Below are 21289 nucleotides of genomic sequence, written 5' to 3'. Positions count from 1 at the left end.
GCGCCGGCCGCCCCGGCCGCGGGGCCCTGCCCTCGGGCCCGGTTGTCGCAGTGGGGCCGCACGGCGGATGGGCCCCGCCCGGGCTGAGGATGTCTGGAAGCTCCTCGGGAAGGCAGGCGGCGCCGGCGGAGGTAGGCCGCGGCAGGGCAAGGGGGATAGGGGCGCGGCGTGAGGGGTTGCCGGGCGCCGCAAGTCTGCCTGAGGAGGCGTTTTGCAGCTTTCGGGAAGAGTCCGGCGGCTCCGATTAGCGGTATTTTTAGGCCCGGTAATTAGTCCTTGGTCTCTGTTGGCAGTTCCTTTTCAGTTCCGGTTTTTTTTTTTTTTTTTTCCGATCTGTAAGGTGTTTGTTTTCATACATACATACAGTGCAGTGTGTAAAAAGGAAAACCCCTCACGTGGTGGTATCTGGCCCGCTAGTAAATATGCAAATTCAACTAAATATAGTTTTCGTCAGAATAACGTTAAAAGCAAATAGTGCAGAGGCAAATCCTATTTCCCGGTTGCTGATGCCTCTTATTCTTAGATAATCTCTTGTCTGGTAGTGTTCTGTTGCACTAATTTATAAGATGTGTAAACTGTAGAGCATTCATGGACCTTTTTGGAGATGACACATCTATTCTGTTACACAGAACTGTGTTTCGGCATGTAGCCCGTTGCAGTTCCTGTGCTAAAAGGTTACAGTGCGGTTGTTAGCCGCAGAGAGTATGTGGCCGCTGGGATATTATTTTGGGCCCATAGGTCGGCTGAAAAGTGGCTCTGGGGTGTAAGTTTGTACACCTGTCCTAGCAGGGTATTTCTCAAACCCAAAATTAAATATTGATGCGAATAGCTGTTTCGTTCCTTGTCACTGTCAGACAGACTTCTGATATATGTGACAGTCTGATTCTGGATCAGTCCAAGCTTCCTCACACAGCAAACAAATAATATTTGATTTTATTGTGCTGCCTAAATAATTTTTCCCTGTTGCCTACTTCTAACTTTTAAACACAAATGGCTGTCTTGTAAATGTTAAAAAAAGAAAAAAAAAGAAGCCACATACTGAAAACTATATAGAGACAACATGAACATGACCCGAATGTAAAAATGGTATGAACAAGCTTATGTCATTTTTTCATTCTTATCTCTGTTTTAATTTTACTTCTTTAGTTTGAATGTGTGTTTTTTAGAATTTTCAACTTGTTCTGATTTGCCAATTTGCTGCAGAATACTCTGTCACAATGTGTAAGGTGTAGCTTTTTGTTAATACTGAAGAAACATATAATTGACACATTGAAAAAGCATAAACGTCCGTGTTTGTTGCTAACTAGTAGTATGCCTTTCAATGCTAATGAAGTTCTTTACGAGATATTCTTACATACACTTGATAAAAACCTCCAATTTTCTACAGATAGCTGTAGCCAATTAAGGGGAGGAGAGTGCTAGATTAATAGCAAAACATTTGTATTTTACCAGGTAACAGATTGGTTGGCACGTTCATTTGATGACTTCCTTGGAAACACAAATATTTCTAGTGCAGTTCCTGTGATGCCACTAGAAAGCAACTCTGGAAGAAAACGTCAGCAGAAGAAGAAAGACCTGTCTTCTGTGCCAGAAAGTAGCAAAAGCAAAGTTCTGCCCAGAAAAAGAGCAAAGTCATCTTCAGTAGATCTGCCTTGTAACAAGTCCAGACAAAACTGGAGCCAGTCCCAAGATGAGCCATGGGTAGATAGATACAAACCTGAAACTCAGGTGTGAGAGTTACCCTTAAGTGCTAATGTAATAGTAACATTATAGCGTAGCATGTTGTGCTTCTGTTCATGATACGTATTGGTCAGGTTCTAAGTATATCCTGTGTTATTAGGGCAGTGAAGTACTAGTTGGATTTATTTACTGTCAGTAGTTAAGATTTTAATGAGCTATTTATCTGTAGGAGATGCATTTTTTTCCCCCAGGCTTCCTGAGCAGATAAAGCTACTGATGAGCTTTTGTTTCCTGCCAATCCACTCCTAAACTTTAGAACCCATTATTGAATTTCAGACACATCTGACAGCTCCAGGTACTAGGAGAATCCACAGCTAAAGAAAGGAGAGAGAACTGAGTTAGTGCACTCATTATAGGGAAGATAACAGAAATTATCTTGCATGTTACAGGATAGCAGTTAGCTGGTCTGTTAGCATGTTCAGAGTATTTGTCTAATTGCACTTTGCGCTATCTCTTGTTTGATGCATCTTAGGTATGACTTTGCAGGTGGGGGGTGCAGGTACCTTAAGGCTTCAAGGAGAAAGGGCTCAAATCCGTAGTAAACCTGTCTTCGCTGGTTCTACTTGTAGAACAGCTTTTTCCCAGTGTGCGTCAAAGGTGTCAGCATGTGGGTTAACTGTCTCCTAGCTTGTTGATGTAAGTTAGTGTAGTAGTGGTGGTTTATATTTAAATGTTTAATAGCTCATCTCTGGAGGGGAATTGAGTTAACAAGGCTAGAAGGTGAGTAAGGTGCATGAGATTTGCACAAGTTCCAAAAATCTAGCTAGTATTGGAGTCAGTAGAGCCTAAAAAGTACCAGCGATAGCTGTAAAGAATACTGACAAAAACAGGCAAGATTGTAATGTTGTTACTTTAGGGATAATAAGTAATTCACTATTTTCCAACTGCAAGCAATGGAAAATTGGTTGTTTGAGTAAACAGGCTGAAATGATTATCCTTAACTGTTGCAGTTACTTCTATATGGCATAAATGCATGTAACTGGAATATATACGTACATGTCTGTTAATGTTTTAGTCAGCATATATTCTGTTCTTGAATCTCATCATTACAGTCTTAGAAACCAAGAGGTGTCTATATGCATTTCATATACTTTAATCTTGTTTTAGAATGACCTTGCTGTGCAAAAGAAGAAAATTGAAGAAGTTGAAACCTGGTTAAAAATGCACATATTTCAGAGGCAGCCAAAGCAGGTAATCTTGCTAAAATTAGAACCTAGAGATATAAAACCATACAAACGAGCTGGATTTAATTATAATTTTTCATTTCAGAGAAAAACCCTTAAATTATAGGTCGTGATTATATATCTATTGCATTATAAGAAATCTGTTAAGAACATAGATTAGAGCTTGTATATTTGTTTAGGGCTTACGCTGCTAAGACGTAGATTCTGGTTTTGCTCAGAAATACCATTTCCTACCATCCAGTCAGGTTATACCTCTTCAGTGTGTGCTTGTAACTGCATTTTATTTCCCACAGATTAATTTTAAGTATGTTGGCAAATTTCCACTTGCACTGACTTGATGTAATAGGATGCTTTTAACCTCTTGATTGATAAGAGGCATTCTTATGCATAATTTACTAGTCTTGCCTAGTGTTTTTCAGACCCAATTCTCCAGTTCAGTATGTATTTCAGTATGTATTATGTTGGTAGTGTACATGATGTGCAGTTAACTGAACATTAAATACTGAGAGCAAGGCTTTCAGAATTCTGATCTATCTCTTTCTATCTGAATGCTCAACAGGTAAGTTAATAACACAAAATATTTAACTCAGTTTTTATTGGAAAAAAGAGAATCATTAGCAGAGAAACTATAGAAGAAATGCAACCTATATTCATCTTCAGCCAACTTTCAGTCTTTATTTATCATGTTTGGGATTTTTTTTTCTTCCCCCCCCCCCCCCCCCCCCCCCCCCCTTCCCCTGTGACAGGGTGGCTCTGTTTTACTATTAACTGGTCCTGCTGGTTGTGGAAAGACTGCAACTGTAGAAATATTAGCAAAAGATCTTGGCATTCAGGTGCAAGAATGGACAAATCCAGTATCTTTAGACTTTACAAAAGAAGACTTAGGAAATATGTTTGGCCATGGTAAGTAGTTTGATTTTTTCTTTTTTTTGTTTTCTTCCAGTGAGTTTTGTGATTTTTGTATTCTGCATTTTATTATTCTTTTGTGTCTCTGTCACATATGAAGTCAGATCCACATCCATGGAAGTCAGATCCGTAGTGTTTCATAAGAATCTTTCTTTTGCTTTTATCTGGAAAGGGATTTAGTTTTTTCTTTTACAGTGTGTACTCCGAAATAATTTGTGATTGAAATCAGTATAGAGAGCTATGTAATAGCCTGGGTATCATTTGAGCCATATTTTACCACTTATAGGTAAGTCTGTCTTGGTCTGGATCCTCAGTTGAATTCTACCCTTTAAAAATTCTCTTGTATTGGTAATGTGTTTGCCAAAGGGCTTGGATGCTGGTGTTCAATGGCTGCTGTCAGGAAAAAAAAATGGGTGGGTATTATATTCTATATTTTATATATAAATATCTATATATTTAACATAGATATTAACATATCTATATAGAATATATATGTAATATTATATATTATATTATTGTGGGTATTTATATTCTACTGGGTATAACATAGAATACACATTTTTAATTAGTTTTCTTTTTCAGACTCGAATTTTCATACATTTCCAAGTCAGGCCCAAGCAGCTCTCTTTCAAGATTTTCTATTAAGAGCAAATAAGTATAGCAAACTTCAGATGCTTGGGGAGTCCTCAGAAAATGATAAAAAGCTTATTCTTATTGAAGTAAGTGAAAACTTATGGAATCTTATTTTGAAAACAATACCTTTTATTATAATATTGACATACTAACTAGCTTCAGTTGGTGGATTGGTGTTGCCAAAAGTTAGTCTGCTTTACTGCAGATGAGTTCTTTATTACTTTTTGAGTCTCTGCTGCAGGGTAGAACCAAGTTCTACCTGTAGTTAAACTACATAAGCTAATAGGCAGAAATTGGAGATTAGTTTGTGTACAGAAATAAGTAATAGAGTATCAAAAAGTGCATCAAAACAATATTGAAAAGTCATACCCATGTTTCTGTATGATTAGCTTTCTAGAAATACGTATGTGTATAAACAGGAAGAGGAAAGAACTCACACTATTCTTGTTAGTTAAGGATGCAGGAGAATGTAGAAGATACGTGAGAATTAATACAATTAGAAAGCATTAGAAATTTAGCATTCCCTGGTCTTACGTGGGAGCCATTATTTAGGGCAGAGATGTGAACTCTGAGGGTTTGTAAACCATAACGGGAGGTACAGGAGAAGACTTTATTTTTACTTATTCAGGAGTGTATTTCAATAGCATTTTCTTTCGGAGCTTTTCTTTTTTTCTGACAGAGGAATTTTCTAAGTTGTGGTAGTCAAGTTGTCTGTAAGTTTCAAGAAAAAGAATAGATGAGATAAAAATTCTAGCTGAGTAGTATGATGTACTGTAGAATTTAGGAAGCATAGTTTTCTGTGACTTCTCTGCATGAAGCCACTTCCTTGTGTAGGTCCTCTCATATCTCAAATAGTGTATCCTGCCCTCTTCCTCAGTGGAGCTGCTACTTGGATTGTTTATCCTCTGAGTAAAACTCTGTCTAATAGGCAGTGTAATCACCCAAGGCTGCTTCTTGGGGAAACAAGGACAGAAAGAAAATGTTTCTTTTTACATATTTTTTTTTTTCCATAATAAAAGGAAGAAATACTATGCTTTGGGATTTTTCTTCTTTGTTTTTTTCCCCTGGTTATCTTCACTGTTAGCCACATTCAAATTTAGTTGAAAGCAAGTTAACTAGGAAGAAAAAATGTGTAGCAATGCAGTGTGCCATAACAGTCAGTCTGTGGGAAAGAATATATACATCTGAATGTAATGACAGCAGTTCATTTGTTTTGAATAGGACATACCTAATCAGTTCTATCGAGACCCTAGCAGTCTACATGAAATTCTCAGGTCAGTTGCAAATAAGTTTTTAATGATTAACTTTAGCCACTTGCAGTAAACTGGAGTTTGATTCTTGTTATACTTGCTTATTTTTCAATTTAGGAGATTTGTTCGTACAAGCAGATGTCCCCTTATATTTATAATATCAGATAACTTCAGTGGAGACAGCAACCAGAGGTTACTATTCCCAATGGAAATTCTAGAGGAGTTGTGTATATCCAATATTAGGTAAGATTTTTATCTCATTAGAACTTGATTGAAATAAACGAGAAGTCAGAAACTAATTACTTTTTTTTAAATGAAATTCAACAGTTTCAAGCCTGTTGCACCAACAAATATGATGAAAGTTCTTAATCGAATAGCTGCAACAGAAGCTAGTATGGTAAGTTGTCAAAACTGATAACTTCTGTGCAGTGCCAGGGCCAAAAGATTTCAGACTTTGATATCTGAAATATGTTATTTGTATTTGTTTGATCTTTGATAGCAGAACTCCGCACCCCCCAAAAAACCCCACCAACCCCCCCCAACAGAAAACAAGGAACAAACTGGAAAGATATCTTGGTCTTTAAGATTAGTTGCACTTGCTCCTTGTTGTAAGTCTTCAAAGTTACTTCTGAAAATTCTTCTGCCTATGACAGAAACTATATATATATGAAACAAATAATAGCAATAGAAGTAATTTTCACTGTATCCAGCAAGGCCAGAAGAGGTCACGAACCTAAGTCCTGTATTATTCCTGAACTGGTTTTGATTGCATCCAAGTCTAATATAGAGTGACACCTTGCAAAGAATTATGTGCATTATTCTCTTTAATATTGCTATATAAAATGTGGCAATGTGCTTAAATCGATTAAATGTTTTAAAGTTAGCATTATTACATAGTTTGAGCACATGGTGGGTACTCATGTAGTCTGTTTATGGTGTGTATCAGAGGTGGGTCCCCACAGCCAGAATGCTTTTCAAATACTCCCTTTCCTGCTTTTTCTTACTACTTTGAATGTTGCTTTTCCTCATAGAACAGAGAAAAGAATTATGCTCTTGATAGAACTTCTCTGGAGTTGCTTTGCAGAGGTTGTTCAGGTGATATAAGAAGTGCAATAAACAGTCTTCAGTTTTCTTCTATGAAAGGTAAATACCTATGATTTTAAGTGAATGACATTTTGACCATTTTTGCTGTAAAGGTATTCTGTTCGCTGTTGCAGCACAGCTAGGTGAGCTGTGCAAAACATCTTTGACACACATTCTGGAGTGGGAATAAAAGGCACAAAGTTCGTGTTTGTTTTTGTTGGGTTTTTTTGTTGGGTTTTTTTAAGCTGAAAATGTTCTATTTCATGACTGTTATATGTAGTCTTAAAACTGAGTAACATCTGCTATGTATGTGTTGATGTAATTTAATGAAATGCCCTCTTTTCTTCTTGATATCTTTGCTATTGGTGTGTGTTTACTGATCAAAGCTTTTATGATGCAACCTTAACTTGAAAGGGATATTTTCATTGCTTGGTTCTTTATACTTCTCCATGTCCTTATCTGTACACTTAAAGCATTTCTGAAGTAGCCCATTGACTTTGTATACAGTATTTCTGTAGTGATTGATTTTTGCTTTGGAGTTCCTGTGGCTGTTGGTAAATTGAAAAGCTGTGAGGTGGCATGACCTACTGTGAAAAGTTACTGAGTGTATTGTAGAATAACTTTGAAGTTCAGTGTTTTAGTAGTCTTGAAAGTACTTGGCTGGACAGTGCTCAAATCAGACTTAGTTTGGGATTATTTTAAGTGTTCCAACATCGGAAGGAAACAGGATATCTACTGTCAAGTCTTTTATAAGTATTGGAAGCCAGTCATTGTTAAGAAACCAATGCATGCAAGTTATATAGTCTATGATTTTTAAAAGCAGTACTCTGGCATGTGTAGTTCATTCTAAGAACTGTTAGATGGTGCCAGCATTTATATTCAACCTAGAAATAAGGAAGTCAATTCAACAGTTGTCTTCTGCCGTATGTTGTAAAGCTAGCAGTGATCTTGTTGCTTTACTCATTTTCTCTTCCAGCCACCTTGCAAACAGAAAATGTGCTCATGAAATAAATGGTTAAATGTAGTTTCAAGTCCTTACTGTAAGAGGGAATGTTGTAGTTTGAGTTTTAGGGTATATTGAAATTAGCTTAGCTGTGTTTTGTTAAATTACCAGAGGGAGAGAGTCAGGTTTCTAGGTTTAATTTGCAAACTTGGAAACTAAATTCTTCTGATGTCTTCTAGTATACTAAGTTTGTATTGTTCTGTGTTAATCAGGAAAATATAAAATTCTTCTCAGTAAAACCATTTTGATGATAATGCCATTAAGTTAATAACTAGTAGGTTGGTGATACCTGAGAAAAGTTTGCAGTAGCTCACTGCTGGATGCTAAGTAGCTTCTACATACTGCAGAAAATCTAAATGGTCTTAAAATGACCAGTTTGTGTTAAGTTTTAATAAATTACCTTGGAAATGTAAAAACATGAGAGTTATAAAGAGAACTTGGGAGAAAGCAAAGGCACATGGCTTGACAGCTTCTGTACATGACATCTCAGAATCATGTACTCAAGCCATACCACACTGAACATTCTCTTCTCGCAGATTTGAGATTCTAAAACTGAGAGTAGCTGCCTTCATCTTGAATAGAAATTTTTTAGTTGTTCAGGTATTTCAGTTAGATAAATGATTGGCAGCCAGTGATATTTTGTAGATTTTGGAGACACCTCACCTCCTTGCTGATCTCCTGAGAATGCAGTATTTGTTTTTACGTACGTATAATTTATTTCACTTGTGTATATATGTAAACACAAGCGATACATTCACTTTGTAGTAGTATTAACAAGTAAAATGGGTCCATGGTAATTGTGGGAGAAAAGAAAGATAAATACTTAAAGGATAAGTTCTCTTAGCTTGATAAGGAACATTCACCTAACACAAAATCAAATTGTGCTTGAGAATTTTTGAGTTTCAAAATAGAGTAGAAGAAGGGTTTTATTCCTTGGAGTTCAGAACATTGTAGAAATTAGTAGGCTGTTGGAAGCCTACTGTTCATCACCTAAATGAAAGGTTTTCTTTGCTGCCTTGTATTTCAGTGAGGGTATTATACAGATAATTCAAATAGAAGATAAATTGATAAGTGAACAGAATGAAATACAATCCACATATATTTGCAGTTTTACTTTGTAAAGAAGAAATTTTTAAGAATGGCAAATTGGGGGTGCATCAGAACTAGAATGAATAAGCAAGAATGCTAGCTTTTTTTCACGACAGATATTTATTATTCAAAAAAGTTCTTGGCACCTTAGCTCTGGCTTAAGGGATAGAAGTGGAATGAAGCATGCTAGTTTAGGTGACTGGGTGGTCTTCCTAATAAATGAGTTTTCTCTTAGTGCCCCTATTTATATAACCTCTTCTGGGGTTTTTTTGTTTTGTTTTTTTTTTTAATTTGTTTAGAACATTAGCAGTAGCAATATGATAGAAAACTTTTTTGGATTAATGTACTTTATCCTGATTGCATTTTTGCTGTTACTGATAGACTGCTCATTGGAGAAAGAGTTTTGGTCAAGGAAGAAGAGGAGCTCCACACTAAAATGTGAAGCGGCAGCAGTATCTAAACTAAGAAAGAAAAGTAAATCTGATACTTCAGAAGACCAGGAGATACAAGCTATTGGTGGCAAAGATGCTTCCATCTTTCTTTTCCATGCTCTGGGGAAAATAATTTACTGCAAAAGTAAGAAAACTTTGACTTGTTCTTCCTTTCAATGGGCAAAGCATGTCAGCTGCTAACTGCTAATTTGCTAAAGTAAGGCTTAGGGTGAGCTCTAATTTGCACATTTGGTCATTAATAACAGCAGAAAAACAGTAATAAAAGTTTGTGGTAACTGAGATTGCAGCTGTCTGTATTAGGTAAATAAATGTTTCATTAGGATGTACTGCATGTATGTAATAAAATTACATTAACTCTGGATGCACTAGGTCCACATGCTGTCATGCACACAAAGCTAGATAGATAGCAAACACATTTATTGCTTTGTACAAAAGCAAATTGCGCTTTTGTGCAGAATTATATGTTGTTGTACAGTTACCTTCTGTACTTGTCTGTATTCCTAAAGGTTACAGAACAGCCCTGCAGTCTCATAGCTACTGCTTCCATTATTTGTGTATATGGGTTTGGCTCCTTCTGCTGTCTTTTCCTTCCTACTGTTTATCTCAACACTTTCTTTCCCTTTAACAGACATACGTGCTCTCTCCTTTCTGACCTGAAAACCTCTTCCACTATGCTGTCACACCCTGTCTCCCTTTCCACCTCTCCAAAATACTTTCCACCTTACTACTACTGAAAAATTCTACTTTTTAGACACTCAGGCTCTGTAAATTTACAGAACTTATCTGCTCCCTGTGTGTGGTTACAGTACTGGGTTTTTTAACATTTAAAAACTATAATTCATAAGCATTTGGTACTTACTAAACGAGTACTATCTGCACTCAGCTAAATCAGGATCCAGAATGCCATTGGCTGTCCACATTTCAGGAATAGTTCACAATGTCAGTTCCAAAATCAGCTGAGGAGAAACAGTAAGATGAGGGAATATGAAAATAATTAGATTAAATATCTTATATGATGTGTAATGTAACTAATTATGTGTAGTTAGCTGTATAATATTGACTATATAATTATGTACTTGTGCCTGCATAAAGAGCTTTCTGGGTGCTGAAAATGGTATAATCTAGTTGCTGGTAGAGACGACAGTTGCTAAAAATGATGCTAAATATATGTGAAAACTACTATTTATGCAGTTACACATCTCTGTTCATGCTCCTATATAATTTTTATTCTAATTTTGAATATTAAATCTGAAATGTGTGTCTTCTGGCTTTTCTGATTATGTGCAGAAATGTAACAACATTTCTGATACTGAAAGACTAAAGACTGTAAAATCCTTTGTAGGAGAACCAGCGTCAGAATCAGAATTTCCTCAACTGCCTGCTCACTTATCAGACTACCGTCGAGACACCTTGCTTATTCAGCCTGAGGTACATCTGCAGTAACTACTTGATTCCAGTTTGGTTTGAAAAAAAACCAAAACAAACTCTTAAGTGATTGATGCAAATTCTCAAGCACAGTGGTTTTGTCACTGATCTTAATATATGTGTACTCAATCTGTCTAAGTTACAGAATAATTAATCTAGAAGGGAGCTCTGGTGGCTAACTTCAAAGGTAGATTAGGTTCCCAGGCTCTTGATCTGTGGAGTTTTGAGTCTCTCCAGGGGTAGAGATTCTCTCACCTCACTGGTGGACTTGTAGTGGAAGGTGGACTTCCCCTTGCTGCAGCCTGTGATTGTTACCTCTCATTCTTTTGCTGTGCACTGCCAAGAGGAGTCAGAGTTCACCTTTCTGTTACAACTCATTAAGAGAGTTGAAGACAGCGATGGCTTCTGCCCCTCAATCCCCACCATTAGCCTTCTCTGGGAGCAAACCAACCTCCCTGTTGTATATAAGCATCACTTCGTAGATCACATGTGCCAGCTCCCTAACCATCTAAATGTATCACAACTTTTATAGGATGCTTTTCTTTATACACTGTGTAAAACTTGAATTTTTTTTTTTCCTAATAGGATATTGTGGAAAAATCGCATATGTCTGGAAGCATGTTTAATTTATACCTTCACCAGAACTATGTAGACTTTTTTACTGATATAGATGATGTAGTAAGAGCCAGTGAATATTTGAGCACTGCTGATGTCCTTTGTAGTAATTGGAGTGTAAGTGTCATCTTTTTATACACACATACTTTGTTTTCTTTTTAGTACTCTGACATTGAGCTTCTGCATTTTTCTCTAAGTGTTTATGAATGGTAGAAAGCAATTTTTTTACAATTCAATAGGAATTAAGCTATATCATTTCAAGCTTACAGTATAGATAACAATGAATTGTTAATGCTGAAGTACATCAACTATAGAACACATGCAGGTCCAACTTTTTGTCCAACTTCTCTCAGTATTTTATTGTAGTGTGTTATACTGTTTGTAAAATACTCTACAAAGTATTTTTAGGTAGAACATATTGATGTTAAAAATGTGTTGGAGTCTGTATGCCTTTTCCCCTGAAGTAACTGAGCTAGCTTTTTCATTCAGCTGCTTTGAGTAAAAGTTTCACAGTAATCTAAACGTATCCTGGGCATGTCGTGCCACTGCAATTACAGAGTGTGTTTTAGTTCAAGTGAGACACACTGTACAGAGACCTTGAGTTCACATAATGCTCGATTTCTCTCTTAGACACGGCTTGTGATGGAAAAATACAGTGCATCTGTGGCTACCCGAGGGGTGATACATTCAAATACGTCCAGAGCCTTTGCTCACCACCAAGGAGGGATGGGGTTCCGGCCTTTACATAAACCCCAGTGGTTCTTTATCAATAAAAAGGTAAATGCTTGGGGGTTTTGTTTGTTCATTTTGGGTTTGGGTTTGGTTTTTTTTTTTTTTTTTTTTTGGTAAGGTATGACAATTGAGTAGTATAGATGAGATTTGGTCACAGTGCTAAATTTGTCAAATACCTATTTTGATATAAGCTACATCTAAAAAGCACTTGCTTGAAGAGTTACATTTGTATTACTCCTTTAATGGAAAAATAAATTGGAGGCCTCTGACAAAGTCTGATTCCTGTGTCCAAGTTGGCATAGTGCTGGGAGAGTCTTAATTGTAAATTAATGGAGACACAATTAGTGTTGAAATACTATAAAGTATTCCTAAAAGTAAGTTTTAAGGTTTTGTGCAGTTTAAATCACATTAAACTGTTTTGTAAGTTCAAAAAATTACTGGTGTTATGTTTTATGTGTTTATCAGAAATAGCTTGTTCATGAGACACGTAAGCTCTTGGCAATTTTTTACATTTGAACTAATGCTTCTCTTGCTGTATCTGGCAAAAAATACTGGCCTAGATGGGTGGGGGATTCTGTAATCAAGGGATAAATATTTTATGGAAATTGCAATGCCCAGCAAAAGGCAAAAATGAAGGAATTTACCATTTTTATGATCTGTATATGTTTACTCTAACTGCTTACCTCTTTTTCTGGTCTCATTTTTCAGTAGCTTGTGTGTAGTCATCCAGCAGGCAAGAAGAAAGTTTGTCTTTTACGGTACAGAATATCTACATTAATAATGATTTACCAGTTTTTTTACTTGTGTTTCTTTTTGCCCCAATTCTTACAGTATCAAGAAAACTGCCTTGCTGCAAAATCTCTCTTTTCAAGCTTCTGCTTACCACCCGAGTGTGTTCAGACAGAGCTACTGCCTTATCTTGCTATGTTAGCAAATCCAATGAGAAACCAAGGTAAGATGGGTGTAACTCTTGATCTTGGACTCTTTTTTGTAATTAAAGCATACTGAAAAATTTTGTAACCCAAAATGTCAATACTATCTGTGCTTTTGCCTCAGTTAAAAAAAATACTTAGAGTAAATGCATATAGCTGGTATCCAAAAATGTTTCTAGTAACATCGCCAAAATTAAAGCTGTTCTGTTAGGTTTGAAACAACATCAAGAACTTTTTTAAAACTTACGTAACTGAAAGAATTAAAATAAGTATCTCTCTTGGCAGAAGTGAGGCTTATGTGCTGCTTTATAAACGTGTAAGATGGGGTCCTCATGTTGGAGTATTGGAAATAATTTTTCCCTTTTATTACTGCATGGATTTCTGGTATCTGTGTACTTCTGAATTTCATCATGTTGCCCTCTCACTCAGTCTCTTAAGGTCCTTGCACAGTTTTTCTATCTGCCCGCTTCCTTACTAGCCTATCTAACTGGGTGGCATGGACAAACTTGCTCATCTTGCTCTTCATCCCCTTTTTTTCACAGGGTTACATTTAAGAATGTACTGGATAGCCCAGGTCCTAGCACAGATCTCTGCAGAACTATTATTGGCAACTTTTTTCCACTGCAAGAGTTAACTATTACCTCATACCCTTCTCCCCATTTCCTATTCATTAGTTATTTATCGAACTTCACTAATTAAGTTGTTCTCTCAGGCTTAGGGCTTCTTTTAAATCTACTAGAGGATTTGGTGAGAAGACTTCTGGAAATCTAGTAGGCAGTATTAACTAGATCTTCATTGTTTACTGATCCCTTTCCAGTAACATCAACAGACTTAAAAGGCTTTAGAAAGCTTTTCCCAGATAAAGTAAACAAAATCCAAGTTTGCAGTGTATTAAAAAAATGTATAACCTCAGGTAATCCGATAGCAGACACTTAATGCGGAAAAATTTACTTTGTATGGTACGTAATCCAAAAATTACTGTTTAGACAGCTGGGTCGCTTATGCTCTGTTAATTACTTCTAATAAAAGGCTTCATGTCTTAACTAAGGCCTTGACATCAGGATGAATTCATTTTGTAGGCTATGGAATAACAACTGTACATCATAAATACACAGTTGATGAATGTCAGGGATTTTTTTTTTGTGTAGACAATCTGGAAATATGGTAATGTGGTAAACAGTTTGGGAAAAAAAATACATACACATGCACAGTGTTTTGGTATCCAAAATACTGCAAATATATACAGGAATACTTGGCTAAACTTATGGATTATTTATTTTCCAGTATGTTTAATTGTATGTGCATTATGATCTACCCAATATGATACTGGTGATTCTTTGTTCTCAGCTCAGATTGCTTTTATCCAAGATGTTGGGAGGCTACCGCTGAAAAGACATTTTGGGAGGTAAACTTGACTTCTGTCTTTCCTTAAAGAAAACAAGACTTTCTTTCTTTCTTAACATACTGAGGAAAAGAACTCTTTTATAGAGAAACATCTTCAGTGTACATCTGTGATGTGACACTTTCCCTCACTTCGAGCATGAAAATTTTGTATTTTGCCTGTTAAAACTTTTTCTAGTTCAAATCTATTTATCATTACAATGTTAGTAGCAACATTTTAACTAGTCTTGCTTTTAATCCTTGTCTAGCTTTCTTTTCTATTGTATCAGATATTAGCTCTGTCCTAGACATATATATGTTTCTCCTGTGCATGATCTGAATAAAATATTTTTTTACAATTCAAAACATTTACATGAGAATAAAACTGAATTGTTGCAAAGATACAGTGTGCTTTGCCTATTGTTTATCATGACCTAAAACATTAATCTGGAAGTTTGATAGAACATTGTGTGTTCACATGCGTGTTAGTTAGAGGTGTAAGAAAGGAAGTATAATGGGGAATTATTCTTATTTCCTTTGAAGCAGTTATACATCTATGGAACTACAAAATATTTTAACAAGTGCTTCCTCTGAAACTGTATAGCAGCACTGCTTTTTATTTTGTGGAATTTTTGCCTATCAGACTATTTGGAGTAAACCTTTGTATAGAATGGATTTTTTAATGAAACTATAGCTTCTGAAGTTCCTCTGTTTTAGATGTTAAATACTGAGAAAATACTGTTTATTTCATCTGTGAGACTAGTGTTCTACTTACAGATTGTGTAGCGCTCATGGGGTGACATGGCATGACATGTTACATTATGACTCCAGTGAGCCTTCTGATTCGTAGGCATCATTTCTACTAGTAGAGCCTCAGGTACATTTCTATAACTTTGATATGTCTGAAATTAAAAAAAAAAAAAGAGTTTTAATTGTGATGGTCTTTTTCTAATAAAGGATCAAGATCACAGTTAGCTGGAATCAGACTAAGTCTTTCATCTCTTAACCGAGAGAGAGTTTGTTAGGGCATCTGACAAAACATTTCGTATTTACCACTGTGGTATTGCTCTCTGAGTTTAACTACGAAATACTGACCTGTAAGGTAAAGGCTGTATTACCCAAGAACCACCCTGTTCCCCAACACTTGTGTTAAAAGCCGTTTTGGTTGCTAATCAGGAAGAAAGAGAAGTGTCCCTAATGGGTGTATTTCTTTGTAATCTCCCTAGTCTAAGCCAAAATGTTTGTAACTTTACAAATTAATTGTAGACTTCCTTATGCCATTACTTTTGTCTGCAGCATACCTTTAAATATTGATAAACATTTTGTATCTGCATTAATAAATTGGGTGTGTGTCATTTAGAGTTTTATCTGAGGGATAACTTTCTCCTGAAAACATGGTAATCCTTTTTCATTTGTTCGCTATCTTGGAAAGGAAGTCTAGAGAAATGTAGGTATTCCAGTAAGTGTTTGCTTCCTGCTGGAATCCTAACTGAAAATAGTTTATTTTGTGTTATTAAGCAGTCCTTAAAATAACTTAATGTGCAGCTGTTTTAATATAAATAAGAATATTTTATTTATTTTCCGTTATATTTATTAATGGAATTGGAATGGTACTGTAGTAAGAAAATTGGCATTGAGGAGATTACATGATATTTGATCAGCTTGAATTGGTGTCACAATGAGTTTTTGTCAGTAACTAAGTTTTTTATGATTCCCATGTAAAGTGGGAAAAATAATAAAGGAAAATTGGTCACATACTCGTATAGAGATGCTAGAAAGATTGAGAAGTCCACATAGTAAAGGAAATTATAAAACATAAAAAGATTTCCTTTCCACTCCTTTTTTTTTTTTTTTTTTTTTTTTTTAATTTGCTTGTTTCAAGTCAAGTTGCTTCCTGTCCTAAAGGATTTTGGTTTCTTTGGTTTTGCTTGGAAAGGATCTAATGTACCATGGGGTGTTGGCAGTAACTTAACTGTTAGCAGTTCATGTATATGAGAAAAGCTAAGCAAAACCACTGTCACTGTAAGGAAGAAACTTCAAGCAACAACGGGTACTGGGGCAGTGACGGAGCACAAACACGATCTGGTATTTTGCTGTTGCTGTGGTTTGAGGCTATGTAGGGCAGTCCTTTTCCGAGAGGAACTCCTGTGTCTTCTGTAGGCTGTCATGTAAGCTGTACGATACTGAGTTCTGGGCACAAGTATTTGTACCTGGAAGACGCACACAGAGCTGTAGAAACATAATACTGAAGGTAGTGATGTAAGCGCAGAACACGTATAGCTTGAACGAACTGTGATTGATGGAGGGTATTACTGCCAGAAGATGTGAAAGCTGTTGAGAATCAGTGAAGGGGGAGTGACTTGTGTGGTAAATGGGCAGTCTTTTCTATTGCAGCTTTGTGTGTGAGAACAGGAGATGTGTGTGGGTTTTTTTTGTTTGTTTTGGGTTTTTTTTGTGGTAACTTACTGTTGCAATGATAATTTTACAGGTTAAAGCTTGAAACACTTACTGACAAAGATCCTGGGATACCAGACTTATTTGTTAGCTCTGAGGGGGACCGTGCTGATGTGCATGCTATGGAGACAGCTGTACAGATGGAGAAAACCAGAATGGATGAATCGGATGGATTCTCTCTCTCTTCTAGCCAGTGCAGTGGAAGTGAACTCCCTTGCAGTCAGCCTCAGCCTGTTGCAGCTCAAGCAGTCATGGAGGAAGATGAATTAAACATAGAGGAATATGATAGTGACTGAGTACAACAAAATATCAACCACCGACTTGCCTGAATAGATTAATAGGCTACAAAGGCCTTTGCTAAAGAGAGTATGGTCTGCACAAAAGCACTGCTTTAGCTACTTAGGTGGGCTAGGAGGCCAAGTCTAAACATGCTGTGTCAGCATTGAGACAGCTCTCCTCAGCTTCCTCTTAACTTTGCAGGATCAGACCTGAGCTGAATACTAAATTTACAAGCTATTCCCTGCCTCTCCTGAGCCATGAAGTAATCTATATTGATAAAAAGAGAATGATAAATGACTGAAATCAGTTTGAAAGAGACTGTAGGTAAGCAGTGTCACTCTTAAGTTATTTTTATTTTTTACACATTTTAATTTACTTTGCAATTGTACAGTGTGTTTTCTTAGTACGCACTTGATAAGTTGTCAGCATTTGAAGGTTTTATTAAAATTCATACCTTCAAAACCAGTTGCTGTTTGGAAGCTTGGCCCTTCTGAAAGAAGAGACTGAAGTGTACATGTAAAAAGTTTGATAACCCATACTGATGATGTAAATAAAACTACTACTGTATTAATACTGTTTGGTACTCTGCCACAGATTTTTATGTGTTTATAAGTTGAACATATGTTGTACAACATTATTTTTTGATCCCTTTTTGAAAGATATCTTCATAACTTATGGAGGGGAAATACAACAATCAAGCAAAAGTCCTCATCCTTTGTATTTTGTAGGAAGTTAATGGTGTAGTGTGCAGTTTTTCTTCTTAAACTGCAGTTGCGCTGGGGGAAAGAATAATCCTGTGTTTGGTGACTGACACGTGAGAAGTGTGTTCTCTGAACAGACCGTTTAATGCTTCAGCATTTCTCTGTAATTGGGATTGGTCCATGCAAATTGATCTAATACACTGTTGTGGTTAGTGATACCACAGGAATAAGAAAAAAACCAAAGCAAACAACTTTGAGTGTGTAACGTATGTTTGCGTTTCTGTATTGCTTACATCCAAAGTTTAGTAGAAGAAAATACCTGTTTATCCACTATAATGTTGTAATTAATGCTGCTATTAAAAATTCCAGATTTGTCCTCTCAAGGGACAAGTGCAGTCTTGTATCTATAGCTATTGTTTAATTTTGAAGAGGGAAATTTCTCTGTTAATTCTTAAATTCTGTAATAGCTATACTCATTAGAGCAAAGTCAAAATGGTTTTGGCTGTTGATACCCCTTAACATGTTTCCCCCTCTCCAGGGTGCTTTGGATGGGGTGACCCCTGCATGGCTTAGGTGGCAGCTCACTTCACTCTGGCCTCCTGCAGTTGTGTAGCACCAAAATGCCGTCTAACCCCTCCTGTGCTCCCAGGGGAGCCTCTAGCGCAAATGACAATAAGGCATGAAATACTGATTTTTACTTTGCAAGCAAAACTCCAAGCTACTACTTTGTATTTTTTCAGCTTTCCGTACAGTACTATCCCATAATAATAGTAGTAACAGAGTTACTTTCACATCAACTACTTTGCGTTACTGTTGGCATTGCCCTTACTAGGGCAGCATTCCATACTCACCTGGTTTACTATAAATTGTAATAGTAGAGACTTACCACTATTAACTGCAGCAGCCATAATTTGTGTAAAACCTCTTTCACATGAAACCACCACCAAAAAAAAAGCATTCTCTTTAATAATCTCTTGTGCTTGAATGCCTGTGCTCTTGGCTCTGAATTGCAGTGGCGTGCAAAATGTGTGAAGAGGAGGGAAGCCCCAAATTACTGAAGTGCTAGTGAGCACCTGATTAAAGCTGATGCCAAATTAACATTAAATCAATCCCCAGGTAAGCCAAAGGGAAGTGCTGACAGCTGTTAAGCTTGCATAGCTGCAAGCAGGCACAAGAATGAGTGTTGCTGCTACAGCCCACCCTCCCACCTGTCTCTAGGCAGTGGAAGAGGCCCTAGGGTGTTCAGCTCTCAGCAATGTTGTCCCAATTGCAAGGTGGGGAAAGAAGAGAATGGTTCTTCAAACAGGAGTGATAGGAGTGATTTAGGAGCATCCCGAGAAGGAAAGATGCGTGTATTTTTTTGGTGCAGTCAAAGAATTTCAACAGCTATGAGAGCCTTTGGGAGGCCCCCATGGCTCATGCTTGAACCCATCCAACACACCCTCTCTAAGGTAGTTGTAATTCTGGGTGTGTAAAGTGCAGATGAGACATCACTAACATGAGGCAGACAGAGTGAGCACAGTGCTGGATGCACCTGCCTATGCCAAAATCAGCCCTCACCCAGCTGGGAAGACACACCTTTGATTGTTGTGGCCTTCTCAGGCTTCCCCTCCTCTGAGGAACAGTTATTTAGAAGAACATTTTCCATCTTGTCTAACAGGAAAGTTCTCCAGAGATAAACTGAAAAATTATGCAAACTGGGGGCCTGAACAGGAAAGCTCCTTTCTCATCAGCAAATGCCACTGTTCCAGGTCAGAGCTGTGTGGGGCATTCAAGAGGAATTGCCTCTCGATCTTGATCCAGTTTACCATGAGTAGTTGTCTTCTTCCCCCCACTCCCTGCTAACAAAACCCATTCCTAACACCAACTACCTGACATACTCACCTTTGTAGTGTCTCAGTTTCAGAGGGATGGCAGAGGGGAGCCAGCCTGGTGAGATGCACTCCTGCAGCTGCAGAAATACATGTATCGTATGTTTTGTGTTAGCACATCTGTGTTCAGGTTGCATGATCGCATCTTACCGGGAAGTAGTTCTCTTACTGGAATGCAGTGAATTGGAGTTGGATCCAGTATGTTTTTACACTGAAGAGGTCTTAGACACAAACATGCACAAACATTTTTCCCTTCATGGGGAAATGTACAGGGGACTCCCTGCCCGTGTATTAGAAAAAGAGCTTATGAAACCACTGGCAGTATCAGGATTTTAGAAAAATGGCTAAAAACTACAACAAAAAAAATTCTTAGTACTTTGGCAAAGTTCTCAAGAGTTGTGGTGAGATGTTTGTTACCAGATAGTGAGAATTGATTTCTCTTCTGTCTTCTATTACCTCCTTTGGGGATACTGCTATTAAAATCAGGCAAATTAGGCAAATCACTCCACTTGGGTTTTTTGGTTGATGTTTTAGCCCCTTCTCCTCTTTTGCGTCTGGAGCAAGGACTAACTGTATATGGGTGTACAGAGCATCTGACATGATGAGATCTAGGACTCAGCTTTGATCTCTGTGTCCTGGCAGCAGCTACTCCAGCACCTACCCAGGAGCACACACCAAATGCGGCACCCTCGGTGCAGAGTTACAGGCAGTTGGCCCTTACCTTTTTGCTACGGGCTTCTGTTGCTGTCTGTATGCTGGCTGCATCCAAATGCTGCTGGGAAGGTCAGGTATTTTCTGTCCCCTTTTACAATCAACAAGAGACAGTCACTGAGCTTAAAGACACAATTAGATACAATGCACTGCTATAGTGAGAGCAACTGTGACAAACACATGTACAACTCAGGAAAAATCATCATCCACTATTACAGAAGAATCTCCATGCCAGCCAGAGGTGGTGGGTAATATTGCATACAGTGATTGCTGTGCAGGGCCTTAGATAAGCAAATACACCAGAGGCAATGAACTGGCATTTTATGTGCTTATATATGTTTATTTATTTCTTTATGTATATTTTATGTATGCTTATTTATTTTTTTACATTTGCATCAGCTTTTCTATGCCCATTGGTGCAACACCTGTCAAAGGATTTTGGAATCAAGGCAAGCTCTCAGTGCAGCTCCATATTGCTTTTGTTCATCCCCTGGACATAGATTTCTTTAGACTGGACCTACTCCCATTGCCCCTGAAATGAACAACTCTTCCGCTACAGCAAATGCAAGCAGAACTCGGCTCGTTATAAATGGCTGAGGTTTCTTTGGGGTCAGAGTTGATAAACGTGACAGCACTATGTTAAGATTGAAGAGTGCCATAAAAAGCTGCTTCAACAGTTTTGCATATTTTACCCAGCAAGATTAGGCATAACTGTGTTCTCCTTTTCATGACTCATTAATCCTTGTTCACAAAGCGTAAGTATTTTTCATATACACACTCCTAAGGAGGTGCAGCTCCAGGTAGATTTGAACTTACAGGAAGGATCAGGTATTTCTGCTGCTGCTGACA

The 21289-nt window shown here is 37.4% G+C and overlaps 1 protein-coding gene across 5 annotated transcripts; it reads left to right on the top strand.

Moving 5' to 3' along the window:
• The first annotated feature begins 67 nt into the window (after positions 1–67).
• RAD17 (RAD17 checkpoint clamp loader component) lies at positions 68–17733 on the top strand. Of its 5 annotated transcripts, none has more exons than XM_075726111.1 (16): positions 68–131; positions 1453–1728; positions 2848–2931; positions 3671–3827; positions 4413–4549; positions 5685–5737; positions 5831–5956; positions 6041–6110; positions 6745–6856; positions 9270–9464; positions 10683–10768; positions 11351–11497; positions 12011–12157; positions 12944–13064; positions 14392–14449; positions 16913–17733. In XM_075726111.1, the coding sequence occupies exons 1-16, from the start codon at positions 90–92 to the stop codon at positions 17172–17174; spliced, it is 2073 nt and encodes a 690-aa protein (XP_075582226.1). In that variant the 5' UTR covers positions 68–89; the 3' UTR covers positions 17175–17733. The 5 variants fall into 5 exon arrangements, with proteins under 5 accessions (XP_075582226.1, XP_075582228.1, XP_075582229.1 ...); XM_075726113.1 differs by lacking the exon at positions 16913–17733 and adding an exon at positions 15202–15301; XM_075726114.1 differs by lacking the exon at positions 16913–17733 and adding an exon at positions 15188–15262.
• Positions 17734–21289: the final 3556 nt, after the last annotated feature.

This window comes from Pelecanus crispus, chromosome Z (genome assembly GCF_030463565.1).
Source record: "Pelecanus crispus isolate bPelCri1 chromosome Z, bPelCri1.pri, whole genome shotgun sequence".
Taxonomy (NCBI): Eukaryota; Metazoa; Chordata; class Aves; order Pelecaniformes; family Pelecanidae; genus Pelecanus; species Pelecanus crispus.
This window is presented reverse-complemented; position numbering and strand designations above follow the sequence as displayed.

What these genes read in the sequence shown, in the direction of transcription:
- RAD17 (XM_075726111.1), top strand. Translation starts at nt 90, where the DNA reads ATGTCTGGAAGCTCCTCGGGAAGGCAGGCGGCGCCGGCGGAG. An exon ending in GATACAAACCTGAAACTCAG is followed by an intron (nt 1,729 to 2,847) that starts GTGTGAGAGTTA and finishes ATCTTGTTTTAG; the next exon opens with AATGACCTTGCTGTGCAAAA. An exon ending in GGTTCTTTATCAATAAAAAG is followed by an intron (nt 12,158 to 12,943) that starts GTAAATGCTTGG and finishes CAATTCTTACAG; the next exon opens with TATCAAGAAAACTGCCTTGC.